This window comes from Hoplias malabaricus, chromosome Y, assembly GCF_029633855.1.
Source record: "Hoplias malabaricus isolate fHopMal1 chromosome Y, fHopMal1.hap1, whole genome shotgun sequence".
NCBI lineage: Eukaryota > Metazoa > Chordata > Actinopteri > Characiformes > Erythrinidae > Hoplias > Hoplias malabaricus.
The window spans coordinates 5,221,708-5,244,527 of NC_089820.1; the positions used below are offsets into that span (position 1 = coordinate 5,221,708).

At 37.7% G+C, this 22,820-nt stretch overlaps 1 protein-coding gene across 2 annotated transcripts; it reads left to right on the forward strand.

The window, feature by feature from the left end:
* Window positions 1-3,979: 3,979 nt before the first annotated feature.
* LOC136678737 (dihydrofolate reductase-like) lies at window positions 3,980-22,386 on the forward strand. 2 transcript variants are annotated; one of them, XM_066656857.1, is made up of 6 exons: window positions 3,992-4,617; window positions 15,114-15,163; window positions 15,315-15,420; window positions 16,106-16,232; window positions 18,927-19,042; window positions 22,026-22,380. In XM_066656857.1, the coding sequence occupies exons 1-6, from the start codon at window positions 4,256-4,258 to the stop codon at window positions 22,105-22,107; spliced, it is 843 nt and encodes a 280-aa protein (XP_066512954.1). In that variant the 5' UTR covers window positions 3,992-4,255; the 3' UTR covers window positions 22,108-22,380. The 2 variants fall into 2 exon arrangements, with proteins under 2 accessions (XP_066512955.1, XP_066512954.1); XM_066656858.1 differs by lacking the exon at window positions 18,927-19,042 and having other exon boundaries at window positions 3,980-4,617; window positions 22,026-22,386.
* The last annotated feature ends 434 nt before the right edge of the window (window positions 22,387-22,820 follow it).

Genomic DNA, 22,820 nt, shown 5'->3' on the forward strand with positions numbered 1-22,820 from the left:
TTTTTTTTTAGTAGGAAAAAAATAGTTTAAAAAGGAGCTATAGTTTATATCATACCGATATAATTGGACAAACTGGACAAAATGGACAAACGGCTGCAATATTTATAGGTGGTGTTTTACTCAAACACTATACAGTTAAATCACTTCATATTTCATAGGCATATATTCTGGTAAACAGGGTGTATTCCCGCCTTGTGCTCAATGATTCCAGGTAGGCTCTGAACCCACCGCAACCCTGAACTGGATAAGGGTTACAGATAATGAATGAATGAATGAATTGATATAAGGAACTGACAATTCTTTTGTTTTCAAATGTGTGAAGTTCATGCAAAACCTCAAAAGAGACATTTTTTCATTCATTCATTGTCTGTAAGCGCTTATCCAATTCAGGGTCACGGTGGGTCATTGAGCGCAAGGCGGGAATACACACTGGAGGGGCCAGTCCTTCACAGGGCAACACACACTCACACACATTCACTCACACCTACGGACACTTTTTTTAAGTCACCAATCCACCTACCAACGTGTGTTTTTGGACTGTGAGAGGAAACCGGAGCACGCAGAGGAAACCCACGCGGACAACACACCAACCCCTCACAGACAGTCACCCAGAGCGGGAATCGAACCCACAACCTCCAGGCCCCTGGAGCTGTGTGACTGCGACACTAACCTGCTGCGCCACCGTGCCGCCTCAAAAGAGACATGTTAGAGTAAAACTGTGAAAAAAACATTCTGATAGCCCCATTGTAGACAGGTGAGATTGAGTGAATAGCATTATGTACCTACTAGTGCAATTTATCCAAGAAAGGACAATCAGTCCATTGCCCAAGAACTGGGTCAATGATGGCGCCCCCAATATAAGAACCAGTCCATGTTCCTAAAGCTGAAGAAAGAGAGGGGTTCCACAACCAGATGAAGGGTGGACATAGCACCAGATCTGGGTTCTTTATGAATCAGGTAAACTGAAAATACAAAAACATACACTCTCAAAACTTACTCATGAGTGCAGACTTAAGCATTTCAAAACATTCAAAGGCAGTTTACATTCATTTGTGCTGAATAACTTTTATTACCTTTTATATTTTACTGTCAAGATTCTCCGAACAACATTATCAGAAAATGGAAGGCTTCCTGTGACGCATTCAATCTTAATTCTGACACAGAAAGCAGAAATAAATCACAGTATTATTATTTCACTGTGGTATTTTGGACACAGTACATGACTATATACTGTGATTTATGTGAATTCAACTATAACTTGTTTATATATAACTAAATATCGTAAAGCTAAGAATCAGTAGTAGTATATGGCAGGGTTTTATCAAACCTGCTCTTGGGAAAGCAAAACAAAATACATTTTTGAAACCTTCCTTATCTAAGAAACCTTAATGGAAAGTTTAATGAGCCTAATACCAGACAAGGGTCTCCAGGAACAGGATCGAGAAACCCTGATATAGACAGAAGGTGCTGTGCCAATATGTTAAACCCTAAGTCATTTATAAAACCCCTGGCAAAAATTATGGAATCACCACCCTTGAAGGATGTTCTTTCAATTGTTTAATTTAGTGAAAAAATAAATAAATCACAGAGACATGCCACAAAACTATATATTTTTTAAACATTCTAGCATTAAAAACCATTATTAAAAAAAAATCGGTGGCAACACGGTGGCGCAGCAGGTTAGTGTTGCAGTCACACAGCTCCAGGTTGTAGGTTCGATTCCCGCTCCGGGTGACTGTCTGTGAGGAGTTGGTGTGTTCTCCCCGTGTCCGCGTGGGTTTCCTCCGGGTGCTCCGGTTTCCTCCCACAGTCCAAAAACACACGTTGGCAGGTGGATTGGCGACTCGAAAATGTCTGTAGGTGTGAGTGAATGTGTGTGTGTTGCCCTGTGAAGGACTGGCGCCCCCTCCAGGGTGTATTCCCGCCTTGCGCCCGATGATTCCAGGTAGGCTCTGGATCCCCCGCGACCCTAAATTGGATAAACAGATAATGGAGGAAAGGAAAAATCCATTGCTGTAGTCAGTCAATTCAAGACACATGCTATATTTTCAAAAGCTTGATTTTAACTGTTATAACTATAGTGAACTCAGCCACTTTAAGGTGCACGCTCTGTGGACACAGATGTTTAGTTGTGCATACACAGCTTGTATAATCTCTGCAGGAAATGAACAACTGAAACTGAATATTTTGGAAAAGCTGCACTTCAACTGCCTAAATTCACCCTACAGTTCCAGTCATGGGTTAAGGGCATGAATAAAACTTTAAAGTAAATAGCTGGACAAAGCTAGATAAAATTACTTCCATTTCCAAAATATTACCAACATTAACCACAAATGTGTTCCATCCTGCATGTTTTAATTGTTGGCCAAACACAGGTGGAGAAACAATTCTTTTCTTAAATGATATCATCAGGGATATTGACAATTGTCCAATTTATAATATTCTATTGATGAATTTTAGATATTGATATTGATGGGGTTTTTTTCCTTGCTATATGTGAATTCTTCATTTTGAATCTTCTTTTCAGAAATTCTTCCTCTTGCTCATAGGAAGTTTTTCCATTCGAGTCTTGGTTCCCCTCAGTGGTTGTTCCTTTTGCTGTTACAAAGTTTCTCCATTGAGTTCCTCTCATACTTTCTCCTTCAGTGTTCTTAGCCCATTCACCGTGTATTCCTCGTGGTCCAAGGGGAGTTTACCTTCGGAGTCTTTGTTCCTCTCAGAGTGTATTCTCTATGACTTTGCGATTGTGGTTCTTTATCATGATTTTAAAGCTTCTCCTTTTGAGCCTTGATTAATTTCAATTGTTCCACTTGGTCTTAGAGAGTTTTTCCTTGTGTGTCTTGGCTCTTGTCTGTGGTTCTGCCCATATGCATTTCACACATTATGTTTTTCTTTTTTTTTCTTTTTTTGTTGAAAATAATGTTTTATACCTTCACATTACTTGAATTACACACAATTGCCTGTATCTACACATATGTGATATTTGTTTGTGATATTAAGAAGAATATTTCAGTGGTCAGAATGTGGCCTGATTACATTAGTCAAACTTTAACTTTAGACAAACTTTAACAGTCAAACACAAATATTTAGTTGACCCTCAGTGTTGATAATTTCAAGGTTGGTGTACAGATTTATTTGCTATATATTCAGACTACACGAAGCACTTATATTCTCAGTCGCTACATGAATTGAGGTGAGAGATTTTGCAAAACATTATTTTATGCATTTATGTTTTATTTCTTTACCAGTATATTAAATTGTCAGTATCAGTTGATAGACATTCTGCACAACAAAATGCCAGAATAAATGTAGACATATAGATCTGTGTCATCTGCCTAGGCTTTCAAAACATTACAAACTTTCACACAGTCCTGTATTGATGAGAAACAAACAAAATGCTAAAATGGTCAAATGTACAGAGGTGAGGCTGAAAAACAAAAATGTATTACTGCTGTTGTATGGGTTCCATTGGTTTCAACACTTTGATTTATTCTCCTCAGACAAAGCCATGACTCTCCGGCTGTTATCTATCGTTGTCCTGGTTCTAGCAGCTCACCTGGTGCCGACTGATGCTACTGTCCGAGTGTGGGGCATGCGGGCGTATAGCTTGCAAGGTGACCCCACTGGCCCCCCTGATCCATACCTGAAAGTGTGGTGTGGCTCCACTTTTGGAGGAATGACAGAGTTTTACAAGGACAATGCCAGCCCTTCGTGGAGCGCAGAGTTTTACTTCCCCAACTGCAAAACCAATGACAACATAAAACTGGAGGTTTGGGATAAAGACCTTAATTTCGATGACCACCTGGGCACTTGCGTCACCCAGGTGCGGTCTGGTTCACAAGTAAACATCAACTGCAGTGTGGGCAAAGGCACTCTGTCCTACAGGTATTCACTTAGTTGAATGGCAGATGGTATTTAGGCACCTTTGCTAACAGTTACATCAAATAAAGATCAAGGTGAAAGTCATTCTCTCCTGTTTCTTCAGTATCCATTTATACATATATATATAATGGTATACATATGTATGTATGTACAATTTGTTTGTAGGGTATAAATATATATACTGTTTATTTATTAATTCTGGACCTGCTTCATCCTGAAGGTTTGGGTCAGCTATTGATACTACCCAGAATCAACTGACCCGCGCTTTGGGAAAACAGATTCTATTTCTCTTGAATCTAGGGAGATATTGCTTTATCTTTTCTGAAAACGATTTAAATTCATTTAATGTTGCTCTCTTTTGTTCTTTCAAACAATGAAATGCTTAAAATGTGAGCAGACCCCAGGTAAAAGTATGACACACCACAAATGTCAAGAGACTTTCAGTCAATACCGTTTTCCTGCTATAGTAAGCGCGCCCCAGCAGGGGGCGCTTTGCGCGCGCTGCAGGAATATAATGTTAGCGGGTGAGTGTCTTGACACGTCATTTCCACGGCAAACAAAGTGGCGGGAAGAAGCACAGTGCGGGGGAGCAGCGCTTGAACACAGCAGTTATTTCTGCATAACTTTCATATTAACCGTGGATATGTCGTCTATACTGAACTGCATTGTTGCAGTGTGTCCTGATATGGGAATCGGAAAAAGCGGTAATTTGCCCTGGCATCCCATTAGATTAAGGTAAGAAGTTGGATTCCCATTATAAAGCTTCGTATTTGAATTTTTCGTTCATCCTTAAATGCTTTGCTTAGATTGCTCCACCACAGACCCACACACACCGACTACACATTAGTGATGTATCGGTTGCGAACGAACCGGTTCAAAGAGCCGGCTCCGGTCTAAGACCGAGCCATTTTTTTCTAAGGCTTGTCATTCAACCAATCAGAGAACAACAAGCAAGCTCCAACCCTCCAACCTGAGACGCTTGGCTTTCCTGAATGCCAATCGGCCTTCCAAAAAATAGTTGAAGAAAATGTTAAATCAGTTAAATGTTTGTTGACAGTTGTGGTTGTTTTAATCACTATCGTTGAATGCTGCTGTTTTGCACTTTGCAGAGTATTTGTTTATTTTATTACCCAGAAATGGATGATTATTTAATTTAATAAGCTATTTTGTAATACCTACTTTTTGGATTCCATTGGCTGTATTTCAGAGTTTACAAGTGATTTTTTATTAAGATGTTTAAATAAAAATCCAGTTATTTATACAATTGAATTTATTGAGTGCAATCAGTGAGTTATTACAAGACAGCCATAAAACTATTGGCCATTGCAACACTATTATTTTTAATATTGAACAATAATATTTTGTCCATACAGTCATGTAAAATGTAGGTAATATTGTTCTGTACCAATGGAAATAAGTGGTAAAACAAAGAGCCATTTAGGAGCCGAAAGAGCCGGCTCTTTATGAAGAGCCGAGCCAAAAGAGCCGGCTCCCCAAAAAGAGCCGAAATTCCTATCACTACTACACATGTCTGTAGGTCGGAGACCGAGTGGGCGGGGCATACACAGGAACTAGGCGGATACCGGCAAATGGGAGGTTATGGTTAGTGCTAGGGATAGGTTTAGGATTAGGTTGTCCCTCCCACCTGCAGAGATACCCTTCTCGACAGTTCCGCCATTTAAGGTGGAACAGTAAGTTAAAAAAATTAGCAGATTAAAGTTTATGTATGCAGTATTTATTGAGTTATGTATTTATTTATTTTACGTCTTTTCCTAGCCGTCACAGAAACACAAACCTCTTGTTAATAATATTCTGTCGTCTCAGCATCCTAACACTGTCTCACTCATTCATTCGCACATAACATGTAAGAGTAATTAAGATGGGTTTAATGTGAATTCATGGTAAATTATTATTTTATTTACTTATTCAACCCAGGCTTCTGAAATATGCACTGGCCTTTTGACTGCAATTGTTATACACGCGCTGAATAAGGTCGTTGTTTTATGCAATATGCACAATATTTTAACCTGGAGGGTATTTTTTTTTTTATAATTTATCCTAAGAGCTGAATTACCAAGAAGTAATATTGAATTCTCAGTTAAGGTACTGTAGTAGTACACCCACGATTTTAAAATGTAACAAACATGAAAAGTTGCTTCAATTTAGAAGCATTAGCATTAGCTATAAATGCAATTTATGTGTTCTTGTTGTGTTTTACGTTTTTGCCTTCAAGAAATATATTTGCAAGGTGTTTCTTAAACATGTCCACTCAGGAGCAGAAGTCCAGAAGTGCAGGAAGGTTTCATACCGCGGTAAAGTTGGCTCAGCGTTCGATATTCGCCAGACATTCACCCACGAATATCCTGGTTATTAATAAAAACAAAATGTACACGCCAAATGACTACTTCAGTGCAATTACTACATATTGTGAACTTATTCACACACACTGGCGTTCAATGTTTTTACTGCTGTAAGATGTGAAAATATCATTATGTGATTTACAGATGAGTTCTTTCTGGCGGAGAAGCGCTTTAGCGACGCAACTTCTTTTCAAAATAAAAGTCTTGGGTATGAGCCATTTAAATATCAGCATTTAAATACGTAAACCCTGTAACACACTTTTGAAAGCTGATTGAACATCAGCTTCCCTGTGTGTTGTATGTAAACCTTGTAACAAATTTGTGAAAACAGATTCTGTGTCAGATTTTCTATATTTTCTGTTTCTGAACTAGGAAAAATGAGTTTCACAATTAAACGACATGACCCCTGGACCCAATTTCAGTCCTATGATGAAGTACACCCAAGGACCAATACATTTCATGCTCATTTGGACTTGTGAACCTTGTAACAAATTTGTGAAAACACATTCTATCCGAGATTTCCTATATTTTCTGTTTCTGAACTAGGAAAGATGGGTTTCACAATTCAATGACATGACTCACAGCCCAAATTTCAGGCCTATGATGTAGTACACCCAAGGACCAATAAATTTTATACTCATTTGGACTTGTGAACCTTGTAACAAATTTGTGAAAACACATTCTATCCGAGATTTCCTATATTTTCTGTCTCTGGACTAGGAAAGTTGGGTTTCACAATTCAATGACATGACTCACAGCCCAAATTTCAGGCCTATGATGTAGTACACCCAAGGACCAATAAATTTTATACTCATTTGGACTTGTGAACCTTGTAACAAATTTGTGAAAACACATTCTATCCGAGATTTCCTATATTTTCTGTTTCTGAACTAGGAAAGATGGGTTTCACAATTAAATGACATGACTCACAGACCTAATTTCGGGCCTATGATGAAGTACACCCAAGGACCAATACGTTTCATGCTCATTTGGACATGTGAACCTTGTAACAAATTTGTGAAATTAGATTTTATATGAGATTTTCTATATTTTCTGTTTTCGGACTAGGAAAGATGGGTTTCACAATTCAATGACATGACTCACAGCCCAAATTTCAGGCCTATGATGTAGTACACCCAAGGACCAATAAATTTTATACTCATTTGGACTTGTGAACCTTGTAACAAATTTGTGAAAACACATTCTATCCGAGATTTCCTATATTTTCTGTTTCTGAACTAGGAAAGATGGGTTTCACAATTAAATGACATGACTCACAGACCTAATTTCGGGCCTATGATGAAGTACACCCAAGGACCAATACATTTCATGCTCATTTGGACATGTGAACCTTGTAACAAATTTGTGAAATTAGATTTTATATGAGATTTTCTATATTTTCTGTTTTCGGACTAGGAAAGTTGGGTTTCACAATTAAATGACATGACTCACAGCCCAATTTTTGGGCCTATGATGAAGTACACCCAAGGACCAATACATTTCATGCTCATTTGGACATGTGAACCTTGTAACAAATTTGTGAAATCAGATTTTATATGAGATTTTCTATATTTTCTGTTTTCGGACTAGGAAAGATGGGTTTCACAATTCAATGACATGACTCACAGCCCAAATTTCAGGCCTATGATGTAGTACACCCAAGGACCAATAAATTTTATACTCATTTGGACTTGTGAACCTTGTAACAAATTTGTGAAAACACATTCTATCCGAGATTTCCTATATTTTCTGTCTCTGGACTAGGAAAGTTGGGTTTCACAATTAAATGACATGACTCACAGCCCAATTTTTGGGCCTATGATGAAGTACACCCAAGGACCAATACATTTCATACTCAATTGGACATGTGAACCTTGTAACAAATTTGTGAAATCAGATTTTATATGAGATTTTCTATATTTTCTGTTTTCGGACTAGGAAAGATGGGTTTCACAATTCAATGACATGACTCACAGCCCAAATTTCAGGCCTATGATGTAGTACACCCAAGGACCAATAAATTTTATACTCATTTGGACTTGTGAACCTTGTAACAAATTTGTGAAAACACATTCTATCCGAGATTTTCTATATTTTCTGTTTCTGAACTAGGAAAAATGAGTTTCACAATTAAACGACATGACCCCTGGACCCAATTTCAGTCCTATGATGTAGTACACCCAAGGACCAATACATTTCATGCTCATTTGGACATGTGAACCTTTTAAAAAATTTGTGAAATCAAATTCTATGTCAGATTTCCTATATTTTCTATGGGTTGATGGGTGTCACAATTCAATGACATGACCCACAGCCCCAATTTCAGTCCTGTGATGAAGTACACCCAAGGACCAATACATTCCATGCTCATATGGACATGTGAACCTTGTAACAAATTTGTGAAATCAGATTTTATATGAGATTTTCTATATTTTCTGTTTCTGGACTAGGAAAGATGGGGATCACAATTAAGTCTTCGAACTGCACATTTTATTTAGGTTGGTTGTAGATGCTCTAAAATATATATTTTTGAACATAAAATTATGCATTATCCTGCTGAACTACAGGAACTGTTATTTAACTATTTACATCAACACACACAGGGACATATTACACATCAGTGCAGTGTGGACAGTGCAGGTCCTGTCCAGTTTGAGAGAATGTCTCCCATTCTTCTGGTGTCATTGCCAGACATTTGTGGTGGAACCAGAAATTGCACACATTACACTGTATCAGCAGAGTAAAAAGAAAAAAAGAGAGAAAAAGAAACATGTAATTGACTGTGATTTAGAGACTGACAAACGTTGATCTATTACAACAAACTGGAATACTGACCCACTGTGTATAACAGGGATAAGATCTCCGTGCGCACATGTGGCATAATTCATCCAGATTATCTGAAATAGGTAGTTTTGGAGAAAATTCAATTAATATGACATTTTAACTGATTTCTATATCTTTATCCTGAGTTTTTATTTTAATATATATTATAAATTGCTGTTCACTCCCAGTGTTTTTGATTATTTGTAGGATTCAAGCAAATTATTTTGTACATTTTCATACATCACACTAACCTTGGGTTTCCCAAACTGTATATTTATTTTTAAATCAAATATTTCAAATAACATTTTTTCTCTTGATGAATAGTTTCCATAAATTCCCAACTCTAATGATCCTGTTGTAATACAGCTGCTTCAGTTTGTGATGAACTTTGCAAGTAGAGGTTCCAATAACTTACATTCATTGCTGCACAATGTGTTACATTAGGAATAGGAGGAAAGGTACTTACTTGCGAAGTTCTTCATGTTATAAAAAATGTTATTTGAAATATTTGATTTAAAAATAAATATACAGTTTGGGAAACCCAAGGTTAGTGTGATGTATGAAAATGTACAAAATAATTTGCTTGAATCCTACAAATAATCAAAAACACTGGGAGTGAACAGCAATTTATAATATATATTAAAATAAAAACTCAGGATAAAGATATAGAAATCAGTTAAAATGTCATATTAATTGAATTTTCTCCAAAACTACCTATTTCAGATAATCTGGATGAATTATGCCACATGTGCGCACGGAGATCTTATCCCTGTTATACACAGTGGGTCAGTATTCCAGTTTGTTGTAATAGATCAACGTTTGTCAGTCTCTAAATCACAGTCAATTACATGTTTCTTTTTCTCTCTTTTTTTCTTTTTACTCTGCTGATACAGTGTAATGTGTGCAATTTCTGGTTCCACCACAAATGTCTGGCAATGACACCAGAAGAATGGGAGACATTCTCTCAAACTGGACAGGACCTGCACTGTCCACACTGCACTGATGTGTAATATGTCCCTGTGTGTGTTGATGTAAATAGTTAAATAACAGTTCCTGTAGTTCAGCAGGATAATGCATAATTTTATGTTCAAAAATATATATTTTAGAGCATCTACAACCAACCTAAATAAAATGTGCAGTTCGAAGACTTAATTGTGATCCCCATCTTTCCTAGTCCAGAAACAGAAAATATAGAAAATCTCATATAAAATCTGATTTCACAAATTTGTTACAAGGTTCACATGTCCATATGAGCATGGAATGTATTGGTCCTTGGGTGTACTTCATCACAGGACTGAAATTGGGGCTGTGGGTCATGTCATTGAATTGTGACACCCATCAACCCATAGAAAATATAGGAAATCTGACATAGAATTTGATTTCACAAATTTTTTAAAAGGTTCACATGTCCAAATGAGCATGAAATGTATTGGTCCTTGGGTGTACTACATCATAGGACTGAAATTGGGTCCAGGGGTCATGTCGTTTAATTGTGAAACTCATTTTTCCTAGTTCAGAAACAGAAAATATAGAAAATCTCGGATAGAATGTGTTTTCACAAATTTGTTACAAGGTTCACAAGTCCAAATGAGTATAAAATTTATTGGTCCTTGGGTGTACTACATCATAGGCCTGAAATTTGGGCTGTGAGTCATGTCATTGAATTGTGAAACCCATCTTTCCTAGTCCGAAAACAGAAAATATAGAAAATCTCATATAAAATCTGATTTCACAAATTTGTTACAAGGTTCACATGTCCAAATGAGTATGAAATGTATTGGTCCTTGGGTGTACTTCATCATAGGCCCAAAAATTGGGCTGTGAGTCATGTCATTTAATTGTGAAACCCAACTTTCCTAGTCCAGAGACAGAAAATATAGGAAATCTCGGATAGAATGTGTTTTCACAAATTTGTTACAAGGTTCACAAGTCCAAATGAGTATAAAATTTATTGGTCCTTGGGTGTACTACATCATAGGCCTGAAATTTGGGCTGTGAGTCATGTCATTGAATTGTGAAACCCATCTTTCCTAGTCCGAAAACAGAAAATATAGAAAATCTCATATAAAATCTGATTTCACAAATTTGTTACAAGGTTCACATGTCCAAATCAGCATGAAATGTATTGGTCCTTGGGTGTACTTCATCATAGGCCCGAAATTAGGTCTGTGAGTCATGTCATTTAATTGTGAAACCCATCTTTCCTAGTTCAGAAACAGAAAATATAGGAAATCTCGGATAGAATGTGTTTTCACAAATTTGTTACAAGGTTCACAAGTCCAAATGAGTATAAAATTTATTGGTCCTTGGGTGTACTACATCATAGGCCTGAAATTTGGGCTGTGAGTCATGTCATTGAATTGTGAAACCCATCTTTCCTAGTCCGAAAACAGAAAATATAGAAAATCTCATATAAAATCTGATTTCACAAATTTGTTACAAGGTTCACATGTCCAAATCAGCATGAAATGTATTGGTCCTTGGGTGTACTTCATCATAGGCCCGAAATTAGGTCTGTGAGTCATGTCATTTAATTGTGAAACCCATCTTTCCTAGTTCAGAAACAGAAAATATAGGAAATCTCGGATAGAATGTGTTTTCACAAATTTGTTACAAGGTTCACAAGTCCAAATGAGTATAAAATTTATTGGTCCTTGGGTGTACTACATCATAGGCCTGAAATTTGGGCTGTGAGTCATGTCATTGAATTGTGAAACCCATCTTTCCTAGTCCAGAAACAGAAAATATAGAAAATCTCATATAAAATCTGATTTCACAAATTTGTTACAAGGTTCACATGTCCATATGAGCATGGAATGTATTGGTCCTTGGGTGTACTTCATCACAGGACTGAAATTGGGGCTGTGGGTCATGTCATTGAATTGTGACACCCATCAACCCATAGAAAATATAGGAAATCTGACATAGAATTTGATTTCACAAATTTTTTAAAAGGTTCACATGTCCAAATGAGCATGAAATGTATTGGTCCTTGGGTGTACTACATCATAGGACTGAAATTGGGTCCAGGGGTCATGTCGTTTAATTGTGAAACTCATTTTTCCTAGTTCAGAAACAGAAAATATAGAAAATCTCGGATAGAATGTGTTTTCACAAATTTGTTACAAGGTTCACAAGTCCAAATGAGTATAAAATTTATTGGTCCTTGGGTGTACTACATCATAGGCCTGAAATTTGGGCTGTGAGTCATGTCATTGAATTGTGAAACCCATCTTTCCTAGTCCGAAAACAGAAAATATAGAAAATCTCATATAAAATCTGATTTCACAAATTTGTTACAAGGTTCACATGTCCAAATCAGCATGAAATGTATTGGTCCTTGGGTGTACTTCATCATAGGCCCGAAATTAGGTCTGTGAGTCATGTCATTTAATTGTGAAACCCATCTTTCCTAGTTCAGAAACAGAAAATATAGGAAATCTCGGATAGAATGTGTTTTCACAAATTTGTTACAAGGTTCACAAGTCCAAATGAGTATAAAATTTATTGGTCCTTGGGTGTACTACATCATAGGCCTGAAATTTGGGCTGTGAGTCATGTCATTGAATTGTGAAACCCATCTTTCCTAGTCCGAAAACAGAAAATATAGAAAATCTCATATAAAATCTGATTTCACAAATTTGTTACAAGGTTCACATGTCCAAATGAGTATGAAATGTATTGGTCCTTGGGTGTACTTCATCATAGGCCCAAAAATTGGGCTGTGAGTCATGTCATTTAATTGTGAAACCCAACTTTCCTAGTCCGAAAACAGAAAATATAGAAAATCTCATATAAAATCTAATTTCACAAATTTGTTACAAGGTTCACATGTCCAAATGAGCATGAAATGTATTGGTCCTTGGGTGTACTACATCATAGGACTGAAATTGGGTCCAGGGGTCATGTCGTTTAATTGTGAAACTCATTTTTCCTAGTTCAGAAACAGAAAATATAGAAAATCTCGGATAGAATGTGTTTTCACAAATTTGTTACAAGGTTCACAAGTCCAAATGAGTATAAAATTTATTGGTCCTTGGGTGTACTTCATCATAGGCCTGAAATTTGGGCTGTGAGTCATGTCATTGAATTGTGAAACCCATCTTTCCTAGTCCGAAAACAGAAAATATAGAAAATCTCATATAAAATCTGATTTCACAAATTTGTTACAAGGTTCACATGTCCAAATCAGCATGAAATGTATTGGTCCTTGGGTGTACTTCATCATAGGCCCGAAATTAGGTCTGTGAGTCATGTCATTTAATTGTGAAACCCATCTTTCCTAGTTCAGAAACAGAAAATATAGGAAATCTCGGATAGAATGTGTTTTCACAAATTTGTTACAAGGTTCACAAGTCCAAATGAGTATAAAATTTATTGGTCCTTGGGTGTACTACATCATAGGCCTGAAATTTGGGCTGTGAGTCATGTCATTGAATTGTGAAACCCATCTTTCCTAGTCCGAAAACAGAAAATATAGAAAATCTCATATAAAATCTGATTTCACAAATTTGTTACAAGGTTCACATGTCCAAATGAGTATGAAATGTATTGGTCCTTGGGTGTACTTCATCATAGGCCCAAAAATTGGGCTGTGAGTCATGTCATTTAATTGTGAAACCCATCTTTCCTAGTCCAGAGACAGAAAATATAGGAAATCTCGGATAGAATGTGTTTTCACAAATTTGTTACAAGGTTCACAAGTCCAAATGAGTATAAAATTTATTGGTCCTTGGGTGTACTACATCATAGGCCTGAAATTTGGGCTGTGAGTCATGTCATTGAATTGTGAAACCCATCTTTCCTAGTCCGAAAACAGAAAATATAGAAAATCTCATATAAAATCTAATTTCACAAATTTGTTACAAGGTTCACATGTCCAAATCAGCATGAAATGTATTGGTCCTTGGGTGTACTACATCATAGGACTGAAATTGGGTCCAGGGGTCATGTCGTTTAATTGTGAAACTCATTTTTCCTAGTTCAGAAACAGAAAATATAGAAAATCTGACACAGAATCTGTTTTCACAAATTTGTTACAAGGTTTACATACAACACACAGGGAAGCTGATGTTCAATCAGCTTTCAAAAGTGTGTTACAGGGTTTACGTATTTAAATGCTGATATTTAAATGGCTCATACCCAAGACTTTTATTTTGAAAAGAAGTTGCGTCGCTAAAGCGCTTCTCCGCCAGAAAGAACTCATCTGTAAATCACATAATGATATTTTCACATCTTACAGCAGTAAAAACATTGAACGCCAGTGTGTGTGAATAAGTTCACAATATGTAGTAATTGCACTGAAGTAGTCATTTGGCGTGTACATTTTGTTTTTATTAATAACAAGGATATTCGTGGGTGAATGTCTGGCGAATATCGAACGCTGAGCCAACTTTACCGCGGTAAGGTTCATTGTGCTCACTGCAGTTGTGCGGTATAAAGTGAAAGGTCAAACTACCACCTCTACCAGAGAGCTTAGTTCTTAGTACGAACTATGTACTATTTAAATTTTTTTTATTTTATTTAACCGAGGCAAGTCAATTAACAACAAATTCTTATTTAAAATAACAGCCTGACTAACTATGAACTAAGTATGAGGTATGAAATTGCCAAGAAATTATAGTTTTATAATAACTTTAGCAATTTAGCATTTTTTTAAATAAATGTAGGGCACTTTAAGATGATTTTAACCAAGGCACACAACAGGAGATACAGCATTTGAACAACAGTATAAAATTATCAATGATATATATTTTGTATTCAAAATAATACAACAAAACAACGTTAAAATGTACTATTTAACCATTTTATCCATTTTCTTTAAGTTTATTTGCACTGAACTTTAATTTATTTTATTCTGAACTTCTAAGAGAGTTGAATATATTAAACGTAGTTACTCATAGAACTTTTTGTCTTTAAAATTTGTACAAATATTTAAGTAAAATGTGCCCTTGCATCTGTAAAATTGGTAGTGAAAGAATAAAATCACTTGTTGATGTTTGATTCTGGTGCTAGGTTTTGTTAAACGGTGAATGTTTGTGTTTACAGTAAGGAATTCAGACACTTCCAGAAGATGACAATGACACCTACTGTAGAAGGTAAGACAGTGAAATGTGTATTGCACCCTTAATCAATTTTATGATTACATTTTTAGCTTTTTAAAAATAACATAAATGGCATTTGTATATTTTACGGAGAATAGCTTTAACCGTATGTAATGGATTGTGGTGTTGGCACATGATTTTATAGGTAGGAAGAATGTGGTTATAATGGGCAGAAAGACGTGGTTCTCAATACCGCCACAGAACCGGCCTCTCAAGAACAGAATCAACGTTGTGCTTAGCAGGGAACTCAAGTAAGAACTTGTGTCATGTCAACAACCCACTCAGTGAATTTGCAGTTAACTGCTGCTTGACTTACCATTTTCCAGTTAGTTTAAAAAAAATGAAGAGGGTGGGACCTCTAAGTAGTGCAAGTGTTGGGGTAATGTTAGTATACATTTAGTGATGGCTTGGCGATCAATGGCTAGGATTCCAAGTGTCCTTGCTCGCTGAGTGAGTAGGATGGCCTGCCCTCTCCCTATGACTCAGTGTGATGCTAGTTTGTATGGCTGAATATTAGGTAACAAACCTAAAATGAACAGTTACTATTCTCCAAGCATCTCAGAGCTACATTGAACTTGAGTTAGTGGCAGCTTGAAAATAACTAGTTACTGCTTTGACATGTGTTTGTCTTACCCTCCCAGGTTGATTTACATTGCTTGTTTACATTACTTCTTGCTATGGTTAGTAGTATTTGGCCTATGTTTTATAAAATCCAGTCAGATGAAACACTCTTAAGACAATGGTCAGACTCCTATTGTAACTGCAAGCATTCTTAATAACCTCAAATTTCAGTGAATTAAATCATTGATAAGTGATATAAATTTGGTAAATACTTTATTTTAAAAATATTTTTTTAAAAAGACTTTATGCAGCCTTAGAATTACAATGTAATAAATTGTCTTTCTGTGCACTCTATGTTGATCTGTCTTGGTTTAGGATGCCTCCAGAGGGAGCACACTATCTGGCGTCTGACTTCAGCTCAGCACTCAGGCTGCTGGGCACACCAGAGCTAGCATCACTATCTGACCAGATCTGGGTAATTGGTGGGAGTTCATTGTACAAGGTGAGCAAGGGAACAGCTCATTTGTGAAGAATGAAGGTAATTTTTACCCAATTAAAAAAAAATTATTGACCAGAAAAATGTGATGTAAATGCGATACAAAGTGGGGAAAGGACTAAGGTGTGTGTGTGTGTGTGTGTGTTTGTGATCTAGTAAGTCTTATGTGAGTTTGCAACAGACAGAATGACTGCAACATCAGAGTGTAATCCAAACACTGATCAACCATAACATTATGACACCCTCCTTGTTGCTCTTGAGCTCTTAGTAGTTCTACAATCAGAAACTGAACTCCTTCTGTTCTCCCTTTCAACGGTCAGGACGCCCACAGAGCAGGTAAGATATTTGTGGTGGATCATTGTCTGCGCTGCAGTGACACTGATGTGGTAGTGTGTTAATGTTGTGCTATTACCAGTGGATTAGACTCAGCAACGCTAAGGGGGTTAAGTAGCTTTAGCAGTCCTACTGTGTCTCACAATTTGTACCAGCACAACACCCATTAACACGCTACCAATGCAGTACTGTGAATGATCAACCACCCAAATCATACCTGCTCTTTGGTGGTCCTCTGGTGTGTCCTGACCATTGAAGAAGAGGGTGAAAGGGGGCAAACAATGTATGGTCAGTGATGCTGAGAGAATGGGCAGTGAGTGTAGAAATAAGGAGGTGGTCATAATGTTATGGTTAATCGGTGTATTACTGGTATGGAGAAAGTAACCTGCATAGTCACCTTGACCACTGCAGAGAAGTTCCTTACATGTTTTCAATTGCATTTTATCAGGCGTTGGTGTGAGTTGGCCTTACGCTTTTTATACATTTGTTAAATGTTTAATTATCTCTATAGTTAGTTGTGCCAACCATGCATCAAGCTGCAGTTCCTCCTCACACCCTCTTAAGTCTACACACAGTTGCTGTGGCAACCGCACTGCTCAAGGACGCTATTTTACAAAAGCTTCTCCACATCTCTCACTCTCTTACTCCTTTGTCTCGTGGTCACTTAATACCTTAAAACCTGAAACCTTGGATGTTTTGAGCTGATTGTTGTTGTTCACCTTTGACACTCTGCACTTCAGCAGATAAGTTTTGTGCCATTCATATGTGAGTGGTTTAGTTTTGACGAGACAGCTAGAGATGGGCAGAAAATTCTTGGAGCATATCATGTATACTGTCATTTTAAGAACTCACTCTTTTGTGTGTGTGAAATGTATAACAAGCACACTCAGTGAGCATGTGTACATGCACTTAATGAACTGATAACTGCAGAAAATCAGGTGTTGTCGGTAATCTGATCAACACGTTTACAGGTACTTTGGTAATCAGATAATGGGAAACTCCTGGTTTAGATGAGTCAGGCATACATTCAGGCTCATTCATGTAGCCAATAAAGTCACGTAAATATTAAACTTGCTGCAGCTATTTGTAAACATTTACTTTTCACGCAATTATGGATCTTGGTTTTTTTAATGGTTTCAAAGACTATGCATGCTGCCCTCCTTTCAGCTTTCATTGTATTGCTGCAAAGAGCTTTATTTGAACAAGCATCTGTTCTTGAACCCAGTGAACGAGTCCCTCCATTACAGACAGAACCGTGCCTGCTGGATGCGCATTCATGGTAAGGACTGGTGGGTGTGAGTGGTACTTAATGATTTTTCAGATAGAGGGGTGAGAGAACTTCAGAATGTGTTGTGAGACAGCTCTACACTCTGTCTGGTTACGTTTTACGTGCAGGTACAGACAGAGAACACTGAAAGAAATTTGGGGTACGCGTATACGTTTGCTGAGAATCAGATTAGTAAAATCCAGCCTTTAATTGGATTTCTTAATCAGATTTCTAGGTCTTAATCCAATCTAAGAAATCAGAGTATGCTGTTTACATGACCAGCTGAATAATCAAATAACTGCAGAAATCTTATTATGATTGGATTATTATGTAAATGCACTCAGAGTCATTGATGCAAAGCACTGAATAGCAAACTGTGCTGAATGATTTTTAACATTTTTTTTTAAATTAGGCATAGCTTTGTACATGTTAGTTTTGTCAATACTGCAATGTGCTTATCATGATTTGTGATATCACAACCTATGACAGATGATTTCTCATATATTATGACTTTTTTTTGGCTAGTATTTTGTATTCTGTACTGATTGTATTTCCATTATGCTAAAGGGCAAAAAGGGGCAGCACGGTGGTGCAGCAGGTAGTGTTGCAGTCACACAGCTCCAGAGACCTCGAGGTTGTGGGTTCAAGTACCGCTCCGGGTGACTGTCTGTGAGGAGTTGGTGTGTTCTCCCCATGTCCACATGGGTTTCCTCCGGGTGCTCCGGTTTCCTCCCACAGTCCAAACACACACGTTAGTAGGTGGACAGGCGACTCAAAAGTGTCCATAGGTGTGAGTGTATATTGTCCTGTGAAGGACTCCAGGGTGTGATCCCGCCTTGTGCTCAGTGATTCCGGGCAGGCTCCTGAATTGGGTATGAATGAATGAATGAATGAAGTGCAAAAGAGGGGAAAAAAAAGGAAAAATTAATTAATTGATTTGAGATCCTCACAGCAAGGAGAACTTTGACTTTCATTACAGGCAACAGTCCTAACATACAATAGTCTTTATTTTGAAGTGAAGGGAAGCTGGAAGATTCAACTCATTTGCTTTTATTGTGCACAATTTCAAATTTTAGTGCCATTGTTATATTTTCCTGTAGGAGGCAATGGAGAGTACTGGACCCAAGCGCCTGTTTGTGACAAGGATTCTGCAGCAGTTTGACTGTGACACATTCATTCCCAAGATCAACATGGATAAGTACAAGCTACTTCCTGAGTAAGTGGTACATTTATTTAATCTAGTAGATGCTCAGTTTCAACTAGACTCTTAAAAATAAAGGTGCACGTTTCTACATATTCTTTCATATCACATGCTATGTTCACAGGGCAATTACAAAAAAATTCTACAGTAAAATTTCTTCATATTCAGGATATCAATAGTCTGTTATATTGTGTCTTTAGTGAGCCTTTCAGATTTTTAAGACACTTTGTAAATAAAGAGATAATATCTGCGGAAGGAAGCTAAACGTGTAGTGAATCGATTGCTCATACTTGGTATCCCGGATGTGTCTTCTGAATTTTTTGTAACTCGTATTTTGGTATCTGAATTTCATCTACCGAATATGAGCAACTTCGAAATATATTGTTTAAATTTTTTTGAGCTTTAATTTTTTTATCTGAATTTATTAACCTTGGATAATAACAGTGAAAACGTGTTCTTGAAAATTCACGAGTTCAATTCAAGAGCAGTTATATTCAGATGCATAATTTCAGTGCAAACAAAAATTCATTCATTCATTATCTGTAACCGCTTATCCAGTTCAGGGTCGCGGTGGGTCCAGAGTCTACCTGGAATCATTGGGCGCAAGGCGGGAATACACCCTGGAGGGGGCGCCAGTCCTTCACAGGGCAACACAGACACATTCACTCACACACTCACACCTACGGACACTTTTGAGTCGCCAATCCACCTGCATCGTGTGTTTTTGGACCATGGGAGGAAACCCACACGGACACGGGGAGAACACACTCCTCACAGACAGTCACCCGGAGCAGGAATCGAACCCACAACCTCCAGGTCCCTGGAGCTGTGTGACTGCGACACTACCTGCTGCACCACTGTGGCGCCCGCAAACAAAAATTCAGATGCATAATTTCAGTGCAAAAAAATCCAGTGCTACAAATTCAAAGGTGGTAATATTTCAAAGTCTGATGAGACAGATTTGCTTCCATACATTTCACAACCCTCAAAACAATCTAGGCAAAGAGAGCCACATCTGCAATTGTTGTGTAGTACAAAACAACAGGTTGGAAGTCTTAAATGTTGTGTGGTATGAGCAGTATGAAGTACATACTGAAATTTTAGATATCCTGTAGTGTCTGCCAGGCATTGCCAAGTTCTATTTAAAATCCTGGCAGGTTAGTCAAAAATAGACCCTGCCAAGGTATCTCCTAAAGAGAAATCACCCATTTTGCTCCCCATGATTTCCAAAGACCTGTGCTCCAATAAACAAACTTTATATTGAGTGTATGATTTATCTTGTTGGGTTTTTTGCATTACAAAGGTGTAAATGGATTTGTTGGCACGTGTGTCTGGCTTTGAATTCAATGCTGAAAGACAGGTTGAAATCATCAGAGAGTCTAAAAAAACAAAGCTTTAAAAAGGCTCTCTTGCAACACAAATGTGCCATGAGCCATCAGCATGGAGTTGTACCTAATGTCAAGTTATTGCACTCAGCAGTCATTAGGAAAGCACTTACAGGGCCAGTGGAAGCACAACACACGATTATTATCTTTACTCTTATCTCATCTGACTAATGTGTGGAGCATGCCCAGCCCCCTGTATATGTTCCCAGACATACGTCTGTTTCAAATTGTTTAAATCATGCAAAACAACAACTAGCAATTATGGGGTCACTTACATGAAGTGTTTCACTGTAAGTTTCCTTAACATCAAACTCAGTCTTGTCACATGATTCACAGTTCTTGTCTGTTTTCATTTATTTTATTAGTGCTGTCAAAATTAACACGTGGAAATTATTTACTGCAAATTATACATTTTATCACTTGGCCACAATTTAGCCACAGCTTCCTCTTTTTACAGAGCCTGGTGACATATTAATGGTTTTATGTAGCAGTGTAACCACAGCGTTGCTACTGCTAAGTTCAGATGGTAGATTACGTGTTATTTTTAATAAATATGTATAAAATTTCAACTCCTAACTAACTCTCACTCTTAGATTTCCTCTTCTCTCTATCTCTTCATTAGAGAGAGATCCTGTTTTGTTTTGTACCTTGCTTGACCTAGTGTTGAACCAAGAACTGCAGCGTTAATTTTATGTATTAAAGCTTCTGTGTCCGATGCTAAACTTCACCCTGAAACGTTTATTCAGCAAATGAATAGATTTTAATTCAATAATCATCAACACTACCCAGATATTTTAATAAGGATAAAACAATGGTTCCTCTAGCCAGTTTGTCATGCATAGAACACTCCAAGGAAGTGCTAGCATTTCAAATGTATTTTTGCGATTACATGTTTTAATAGATAGACGTCCATTCCTTGCCTGTAACTGTTTATCCAGTTCAGGGTCGTGGTGGGTCCGGAGCCTACCCAGAATCACTGAGCGCAAGGTGGTAAAACTCCCTGGAAGGAGTGCCAGTCCTTCACAGGGCAAAACACACTCATTCACACGCTCACGTGTAGCCAATCCACTTAGAAACGTGTGTTTTTGGACCGTGGGAGGAAACCCCAGGACCCTGGAGCAGTGTGACACCACCATTCTGCCCTTTATCGATAGATTGTGTTTATCTTATGTTGATTCTTTATTTTAGATTTAAATGTTCATTATTAAAGGCTTCAGTCTGAAGAAGGGACTCTGCTCCATTAATTGTGATTAATCACAGCAAACTATGCTATTAATTTTTGTTAACGCAAAAGGCATCATGCAAATATATAATCAATTGAAAATCCCTCTGATATCAACCAATCCTGACAGCTAGCCTAGCTGTTGATTTATAGGGTAAGAAACATATCCAAGTTAGCCTTAACGTAGCTTTTTGCAGAGATATTTAACTTGAATTTTGCCTGTAGGACAGAAAGACAGCCACAGACATTTGGATAGACTGGAACTGGGCTAGTACAAGTTTGGCTATTCCTATTTCACCAGAGATCTACTAAGATATTCTTATTAGATCCCCTAAATACATGCATAAATATACAATCCATGCATCTCCTATATTTATTGTTTTGTCCCCAGGTTCCCTGGAGTTCCTGCTGGAGTACAGGAGGAAAATGGCCTGCAGTACATATTTGAGGTGTATGAGAGCAAGGACCATTGATGAGCTCTACAAGAACGTGCTTTCCTCAGACACCGCTCACAATCCTTTATGCTTTCAGCGGGTATACAGCATTATACATTTATACCCAAACTCTAACACTTATATGGACTGACGTCTGAGTGCAATCACAGTACTTGGACAAGTTTCTAACTGATGTTGTTAAAGGATTGAAGCCCAGAGAACAAATAAAAATAAAAGCTCCTGTTTTAGAGCAAGGAATACTCGGTGCACTAATTTACACTGGTATATTTTTGTTTTATGTGAATTTTGTATGCATATTAAATATTTTTTTCCAACTGTGTTGTGCCCAGTGTTTTAAAATGCTAAAGTTGTATGTCTCATCTCATTATCTGTAACCGCTTATCCAATTCAGGGTCGCGGTGGGTCCAGAGCCTACCTGGAATCATTGGGCGCAAGGCGGGAATACACCCTGGAGGGGGCGCCAGTCCTTCACAGGGCAACACACACATTTCAATTCACTCACACCTACGGACACTTTTTTTTTTTTGAGTCGCCAATCCACCTACTAAAGTGTGTTTTTGGACTGTGGAAGGAAACCGGAGCACCCGGAGGAAGCCCACGTGGACAACACACCAACTCCTCATAGACAGTCACCCGGAGGAAACACACGCAGACACAGAGAGCACACACCACACTCCTCACAGACAGTCACCCGGAGCAGGGATCGAACCCACAACCTCCAGGCCCCTGGA